Below are 9165 nucleotides of genomic sequence, written 5' to 3' on the forward strand. Positions count from 1 at the left end.
TACTACAACAGGGGCATTTTGAGAAGATGTGTATATGCCATGCAAACTGTTCATAAGGCGACATGGATGCAGGGAAACACAAATGTTGGCGTTTAGCTCAAATTCGGTTGTTTGCGATATATGTGCGTGCCAGAGCTAAATGCAGCTTTAGTTAAATCAAACGCCTTGTGAGCCCAGATGTCAAAATAGACTGATTAAAACTGAATTTGTGCAAATCAATCATTTATCCAACCATCAATTATAAAGAATCGGCGATTTGCAAAGGGGAGAGTTCATCCTTCTTTTTGCCTATGGACAAAATGACTTTCAATTAAATGCGTAATGGCTTACACCATTCAATAATGAGTCAATATGTATTAAAAATAAAAATGAGGTTGAAGCCAATAATTTAAATGTTGTTGTATGTGTAACTACAACAGGCTCTTTTTTTTTTTTTTTTTTAAAATTTTAAATTTTAAATTTAAATTTTAAGGATGACTAACGGTAGTTCATTCGTTGCCTAGTAAGATACTAGACATCATAAGTAAGATGGTTGTCGGTCATAAAGGGTGGTTCTTCGTAGGTAAGATGGTTGTCAGGAACGGCGGTCCGTTTGTCACATGCCTGGGCTTCATTAAACGAGATAATCGTGGTTAATAGGAATGGTCGTCTGTTTGTCACTTGGCTGTTTTCGTGGCAAGGCTGTTGGGGATGACTGCCTATTTATTACTCAAAACCATGTTCCATGTCGAGGAGGTTGATGGTGGGTGGATTTTCGACAATATGTTTGTCAAACAACTAGGCTTCGCAGCATGACGATCATTAGAAATGTCAATCTATTCGTTACGCCACACGACTAGGCTTCTTGGACAAGACGGTCGTAGTTAGACAATCAATTGTTCCATATTTGGCCCGTAATTCATAAGTGAGAAGGACGGTGTGGTGATAATTTATTCATCACTTGGAATCAAACCTCATATGCAAGATAGTCATAGCACAAGTATATGTTCATTGCTTGAGAACCCTACTTCGTAGGCAAGACTGTTATGATTTAACAACTTGCTCGCCGTTTGAATCTAATTCTGTAGAGAGACACCCGTAGTTAGTGACGGTCTATTCGTTGTTTGCATCAAACCCTGTGGCTAGACAGTTGACAAAATCTCTAAGCACGTAAGCAAGAAACCCCTACTAGCCTTCTGTTTGAAACTTAGACATGTTCCTGGTGGTCATGCGGCATGACATAGACATGTGATGGCAAGCTAATTAATTCTAATATAATCAATTTGGGTTCGTGTACAACACTGAGCTGGCTAACAGTGAATGAGTCAGATTAAATAAAACTAATATAAGTGTTCATGGTGGATGAAAGATTGGCAACGTTGCGCTGAAAGATTAGTGTTGTGTTGGAGTGGCATGGGCTTGGAGCTTTTCATTCATGTGGAATAGAAGAAGAAGAAAACAAGATATCCACTTGGAATTAATTAAGAAAGAAGAAGAAGAAACTGAAAAGGAAGCTACCAACTCAAACTCATTTTCGAGAGAATGAAATACATTTTACAACATGTTTTCCTCCACTAGAATTTGGAATTGACTTTGAGGGAATGATGGCGAGGCGGTTCTTCTGAATAATCAGACAGATCTCTCAACCCAGGTATTTTCTTTCTGTATTTCTAGAGAGAGAGAGAGAGAGAGTGTGTGTGTGTGTGTAACACTCGGCCCAACCAGAACAGTGTCTTGAGGTGCCCACGCGTGAATTGCCATAGGACCGCACGATTCGATCACTCGCGTGAGGCTTACCACTAACAAATTAACTCGGGTTATGCCACTAATATGGTTGAGTCCGATTATGTTCAGGCTGAGCGCGGGCCGTAGAGCCGGTCTGCCTATCTGTATTTGGCGACTGTTTGTACGGGTTGTGCAACGCCCAAGGAAGGGTAGAAAAATCTAAAACTTTGGGAGGCCATGGACCTCACTGGGCTTGTGGTCCATCACGGACTACGGACTCAGCGACGCCAGGAAACGGACAATTCGCGCCGTCCAGTCAGCACTTGCCAAGTGTGAATTGCCTTAGCCTCCCTCCCGATGGTTCTGATCGACAAATGACCACGCATGGGGCCAATCCAATCCTAGGGACAGACTGATGGTGACCTGGTCCATCAGAAAAGCAATTTTTCAGGCCCTATGGGGTCCATCTTGTGATTGGGTTCAAGTGGTTATAAAGAGAAGATGAGAGAGCCATTAACGGCAACTCCCTAACTATGGTATAATCCTAAGATCTGGTCCATTTGGACGGACTAGATGAGGTTTCTCATAAATGTGGGTCCACTTTTTGGATCCCAAACGTTAGTTTGGGAAGATCTCACGAGATCTTCAAGTTCTCACCACTCCTTCTCGTGAGATGGAGTATTTCTCCCCAAAATCTCTTTTAGCTTTACAGAGGATGGTCGAGATTCCTCCACGTGGCCAGGGGACGGCTGAAATCATGTTAGCACCTGCTTTCCTGGAGAGGAAAGTCTCTTCCCTTGCTTTTCCATGTGCAGGCCTTGCCTGGCCATTTCTGGAAAAGAGAGCACAACTCTCTCACTGGCAATGGACGGATGGGATAGCTTGATCAGGGCGATCACGGGCCATCCATGGAGTCCAAGATGGGTCCCACCTTATGGATATTCGCCATGTGCAACACATTAGACGGTTGCAATTTATCTCCTTCGTCCCTTTACATGGGTTTAAAAGCCTATACCGTTTTGGTCAGACGAACCCCATGAGCTTAATGAACGGTTTAGATCTTTTGGGAAGTGCCCAGGGTGGGCCACTTTGGAGCCCAAAGACCGTCAGATTCAAATGACCCATCGGCGGGAAGAATTATAGGAATTTTTTTTGTTTTGGTTCGGTCAAAGTGTGTTTGAACCAACAACGGGCGTCCATTGCATTTTGTGCACTAGCACTAGGGTGCACGTGCACACTGGTTTGGGGTCCCACTATGACCCTGGTACTTAATCTACACTGTCCAATCGCATTCAGGGCCAGACATAGGGTTCCGGCCCAGTTTTGGGCAGGGCCGAGGCCCATGTGGGTCATATTGTACATCTACATCCTCTGTTTGGCCAACATACCTTGATCCCAAGGTTAGATTGTTTTGAAAGCGGGTTTCAAAGGTCAAAATGGGGTCCGAGTCATGATGAGGGCTTGATTTGTCACTAACTCTCAAGAGTTGGTTGTAGGAGCGTTGTCCCTAATATGATTCAATTAAATGACACAGAGCCTCTATAAGTTGGGGGTTTTTGGTCGATCTTACCTTCCCGGCTGTCATGGAGTTCGTCTCAGCTCCTAGGGCCCCTGATGGATGACTTTAATGCTGATTGGAACTCGCATCTTGCATATGTTGAGTTCAAACTATCTAATTAATCCATTCTGATTTTGGTTGATGCAGGTTTAAAAGGGTAACACCCGTGTACCAGAGGTACTAGGTGTTACAGTCTAACCCCCTAAAAAAAAATTCACCCTCAAAATTACCTGCAAGGTGCCACTGAACAGGTGAGGGTACTTCTCCATAACTTTTGCTTCCCGTTCCCAAGTCGCCTCTTCTTCTCCATGATGTGACCAAAGAACCTTGACTAATGGCATCGTCTTTATCTGTAGAACCTGCTCCTTGTGGTCCAAGATGCGGATAGGCTCCTCGGTATAAGAGGCGTCGTCTGTAAGCTCGATCTGCTCCTAGCTAACGATGTGCGACTTGTCTGGCGTGTACTTCTTTAACATGGATATGTGAAAGACGTCGTGAATATCCGCTAGTGCAGTAGCTAACGCAAGGCGGTATGCTACAGTTCCCACACGATCCAGAACCTCAAAATGTCCAATGAAACGAGGTGCTAGCTTCCCTTTCTATCCAAACCGCATCAAACCCTTCATATGTGACACCTTCAGGAACACATGATCGCCAGTCGCAAACTCTTAGTCGCGTCGTCGATTATCTGCATAGCTCTTCTGTCTGCTCTGGCTAGTGCGCAATCATTTTAATTTGGACCACGTCAATGACCTGGGTAGTAGCTTGAACAAGCTTGGGCCCTAACAAGCTTCTTTCTTAGACTTCTGCCCAACACTGAGGGGCTCGGCAAGGGCAACCATAGAGAGCCTCATATGGTCCCATGCCTATGCTGGACTAGAAGCTGTTGTTGTATGCAAATTCTGCCAGAGCTAAGTGATCGTCCCAATTGCCCTGAAAGTCCAGAACACATGCTCTCAGCATATCCTCCAAAATCTAATTCACCCTCTTAGTCTGTCCGTCCGTCTGAGGGTGGAATGCTGTGCTGAACTTGAGCTCTGTGCCCATCTCTTCCTGCAGCATCTTCCAAAAGGAGAAGTAAATCTGGAGTCTTAATTTGATATAATCTCTTGTGGAACTCCATAGGGTCGCACGACTTCCTGGAGGTATAACTTTTCCAAACTATCGGTGGAATTTGTCGTGCGGATCAGGAGGAATCGGGCAGCCTTGGTCAACCTGTCGACGATAACCCAGATCGAGTTGTGCTTTTTTTGCGTCTTAGGAAGGCCAGATATAAAGTCCATAGAGATGTTGTCACACTTCCATTCAACTAGTGGCAGCGGCTGAAGGAGGCCAATCAGCTTGTGATGTTTGGCCTTGATCTTCTGACACACCATGCATTTCGCCACAAAATCTGCTATATTCCTCTTCGTATTGCCCCACCAGTACTATCTCTTGACGTCGTTGTACATCTTGGTGCTACCCAGGTGGATAGCTAATTTGGAATGGTGGGCCTCTATCATAACTTCCTTCCTCAAATCGGCGTTATTTGGAACGCATACTTGCCCTTGATATCGAAGACCGCCGTTGCTACCAACCCTTCGATCGGGCATTTCCTCGACCTTACACCTCTCTTTCATCTTAACAAGCCACACATCTTGGTCCTGGGCAGCGATTACTTGTCGAACTAGGGTGGGCCCCGCAATCAAAAGAGCTATGTACGCATCTGGCTCATCGAGCGTAAGCTGGATGTTGAAGTCCTGGACAAACTCCATCATCTCCCATTCGTTGATCATTAGAGTGGCTACCAGCTCATGCTTCTTCTTCCGACTTAGAGCATCGGCCACTGAGTTCGCCTTGCCAAGGTGGTATGAGATATGAAAGTGGAAGTCCTTAAGTGTCTCTATCCACCGACACTGGCGCATATTCAAATTCTTCTGCGTGAATATATATTTCAGACTCTTGTGGTCATAGAATAACTGAAAATTCTCTCCGTAGAGGTAATGCCTCCATATCTTTAGGGCGAAGACCACAGTTGCCAACTCTAGGTTATTAGTCGGGTAATTCTCGTCGTGTTTCTTTAGCTGGCAAGAAGCATAAGCGATCGCCTTGTCGTTCTGCATCAGAACACAATTGAGGCCCAACTTCGAAGCATCGCTATACACCACGAACTTCTCCCTTTCTTATGGGAGAGTGAGCACTGATGTGGAAGTCAGTCTCATCTTTAGCTCTTGGAAAGTTGCTTCTGTATTTTCATCCCATGTGAACCAGGCCTTCTTATTTGTCAGTTGAGTGAGTGGTCGCACGATTCTACAGAATTCCTTGATAAAACGCTTATAGTATCCGGCCATGCTTAGAAAACTCTGAACCTCAGTCACGGTAGTGGGCTGCTCCCATTTAGAAATTGCTTCCACTTTAGCCGAATCGACCGCTATTCCCTCCACTTTCACTACATGCCCCAGGAATTTCACTTCCTCTTCCTAGAATTCACACTTGCTCAGTTTGGCGTATAGATTTTCCTTCAGAGTACTCAAGACTGTGCACAGGTGTAGTTCGTGCTCTTCCCGACTCTTCGAGTAGACCAGAATATCGTCGATAAATACAATCACGAACCGGTCTAGGTATGGCATGAATACTCGATTCATTAGGTCCATAAACACGGCTGGGGCATTGGTGAGACCGAACGACATCACCAAGAACTCGTAGTGTCCGTAACGAGTCCTGAAAGCCGTCTTTGGGATATCCTCATCCTTGATCCTCAACTGGTGGTACTTCGTGCGCAAATCTATCTTGGAGAAATACTTGGCATCCTTCAGCTGATTGAATAGATCATCGATGCATGGAAGGGGGTATCTATTCTTTATTATTACATCATTTAGCCTTCTGTAGTCTATATAGAGGTGCATGGACCCATCCTTCTTCTTTACAAAGAGAATCGGTGCTCCCTAAGGAGAAACGTTGGGGCAGCTGAAACCCTGAGCTAGCAGCTCGTCAATCTGGCTCCTTAGATCTTCCATCTCGCAAGGAGGCATGCGAAATGGAGGAAGTGATATAGGGGCGGTTCCTAGTTTCATATCGATACAAAAATCTACCGCACGCCTAGGTGGTAGCTCTAGTATCTCTTGAAGCACTTCGAAAAAGTCTTGAACTACTAGTATTCGCCCAATGGTGGCTTCCACTGTCTCAGCTTCATTTAGAGCCTGCAAGCTCACGAACTCTTGGCGTCTGCCCTTCCCTTTCAAAGTGAAAGAGGCTTGCCCTAGGACGGATATAGTAACTGTTTTGTCGCGACAATCCATGACTGCACACACTAACGTGAGCAAGTCCATCCCAAGGATGATGTCAAACTGTCTGACGGGTATGACAATTAGGTCCACAGTCACCTCGCGATTTGCGAGGGTGATAGGACATGCCCCGCATATCTTATCTGTTTCCACAAATTGGCCCATAGGGGATGCTACAACTAAGGGGACATGCATCCGAGTTCTGTTCAGTTCTAATCTAGATACAATAACAGAATTAATAAAAGATAAAGTTGCACCAGAATCGAATAAGGTGAGTACGGGGGTACCGTTAATGTGGGTGGTACCATGGATAGTTTGCAAGGGGTCCTGCTCGGCCTCTGTAGCGACAACTGCATATACTCGGGCCTGGGGAGCCCTCTGCTGAGCTGGGGGTCCCTGTTTAGGCTGCTGGGGCCTGGGCGCTGCCTTAGCTGCTGCTCGGTTCTACTGGGGGCAGTTTTCTAGTGGCACGCTGCCCTCGTTGACTCTCCTCCTATAATATCGGGCAGTGTGGCCATCCCGTCTGCAGTATTAGCAAAACATCCTCGGGGGTGTGAGTGGGGCACCTACAGGCTGGGCTCTAAACCTCCCTATTGGAACAGGTGGGTAGGGAGGTGCCTTTCTTGACCTGACTAGGGCGTCTCGTGCTGGAAGACGGGAGCGGATGGTGTGCTCGAAGTCTTTCTCTACTCGCATAGCCTTGTCCACAAATTCCCTCCTTAAACTTCTCCAACTTATACTCCTCGTCTTCGAGGGCTTTGGGTACATACTGAGACAACTCGTCAAACTTCGCATCATACTGGGCGACCATCAGGTTTCCCTGTTCCAAATTTAGGAACTATGCGATCTTCTTGCTCCGGAATGACCGCAGAAAAATATTTCTCCAGGAACCTCATCTTGAAGCCAGTCCACGTCCAGGCATACCCAGCTAGCACGCCTCTTTGCATGCTGTTCCACCAATTTTTGGCCTCTCCTTCCAATAGATATGTGGCCAAACTGACCTTCTGAGCATCGGAGCACTCTAGGGGCCCCATCACCTTGGCGATCCTCACCAACTAATGCTCATTCTGAACCGGGTCAGGCGCTCCTCTGAAAGTCAGTGGACGAAGCCTCATGAAACGATCGAACATGTCGGCGCCTCTCACCTCTGCATTGCACGACGTCCCTCCACGGCTTCGCAGGGTATCCATCATGAGAGCGTGCGAATCCTACTATTACTGTATGAAGGTAGCCTGGTGCTGTTGCATGGTCGCGCCATTTGCGCAAAGGCTGCGAAGGTGGCAGCTCCCGTCAGTGTGTTTGTGTAAGCGGTAGCTGAAGGTTCAGCTGAAGGTGTCCGTCGCTCGAAATACTGTGATGGCAACTATGAGACCCGACCTGAGTTTACATGTGTGCATGTGTGTATGTGAGTATGCATCTCATTCATTTTGGTCCCACGGTCCTACCGGTCAAATTCCGCCGACCTGTGACCTTCGGGTAGTGTTTGCGGTCATCCTTAAGTTCGATCAAGTAGACCTGACTCGGATTGATCCAAGACCTATGCCATTACGACCGCATCATCGCTGTGGTTCCAACACCACATCTCGTGCATAAATCCAATGTGTACATCAAAAGATGTAGGTTGCGCTCTTTTTGGACCGTTGATCACATTTTGATGGGACCCACCTGACTTGCACAATTTTCCATGTACAATTTCCCATACAATCCATGACATCATTACCTAGAAAACCTAGCCCCTATAGCTAGCCTAGGCTCTAGTTCCTAGACCCCTAGCACATTGGTTTCTCCTCCCAAACTCATCATGAGTTTCTCTTGCCAAGGCAAGCATGCCTTCTCTTTTCTATGAAACTCATCATTTCCCTCTTGCTACATCTGTCTCCCTTCTCTCTTTTCTTTTCATTTTCTCTCATTCTCCTTGCTAGAATACCCAAAAATGTCCCACCTTGGTAGAAAATTTCAGCACCTTCTCCTTCATCTCCCTCCTCATCCAACACTCTACTTTCAATCTTAACCCTACATCCATGATCCTTGGAGTCTAAAGAGTCCAATGCTACAAGAACCTTGAAGATCCATTAAGGTGGGTGCACTTAACTTAATATTTTCTGATTTTCTTGTGGTAGATTCCCCTTCATCTCATCCTTAGGAACTTGTGGGGCCCATCAAGTGATGATGGAGGTCCCCCATGTTTCCATGATTGAGGCTAATGGTCTATTCCTTTGCATGCAAGTTCCATGGATGGGGCCATTCTTCATGGACCCCATCATGGCATTTTTCCTTGATGCATGTCTTTTAGGGTCATCTAGACCATAAATTTAGGTGGGAAAGACATTTCCACCATTGGATTGATTCCTAACTCCGTGCATGTGCTAGATATAGATTGTATATGATCTAATGGACGACATGAATGTGTTGTAATGAAGGGAGGACCTCAATAGTGGCGGAGATCCTCTCCTGTGGCTGGACCTTCATTTTTCCCTTATTCTATCTTTCATTTCTGATATGTGTGGCCCACTTGAGAGCCCTGGAATATCCAGACCGTCCAAGCAAGGTGGACGCCCATGGCTGTCCATTCCTTGGACGTTGGCACCCTAATTGCTTCATAGCGGATGTATGATATGGGTTTTATGTAGGGGAATTGGT

General features: G+C 46.1%; 1 protein-coding gene across 1 annotated transcript; it reads right to left on the reverse strand.

The window, feature by feature from the left end:
- Positions 1–4138: 4138 nt before the first annotated feature.
- LOC131218155 (uncharacterized) lies at positions 4139–5364 on the reverse strand. Its single transcript, XM_058212836.1, has 3 exons — positions 4804–5364; positions 4247–4315; positions 4139–4195 (listed from the first exon to the last, which is right to left on the reverse strand). Exons 1-3 carry the CDS (start codon positions 5362–5364, stop codon positions 4139–4141), a joined length of 687 nt encoding a protein of 228 aa, XP_058068819.1.
- Positions 5365–9165: the final 3801 nt, after the last annotated feature.

This window comes from Magnolia sinica, chromosome 11, assembly GCF_029962835.1.
Source record: "Magnolia sinica isolate HGM2019 chromosome 11, MsV1, whole genome shotgun sequence".
NCBI classification, from domain to species: Eukaryota; Viridiplantae; Streptophyta; class Magnoliopsida; order Magnoliales; family Magnoliaceae; genus Magnolia; species Magnolia sinica.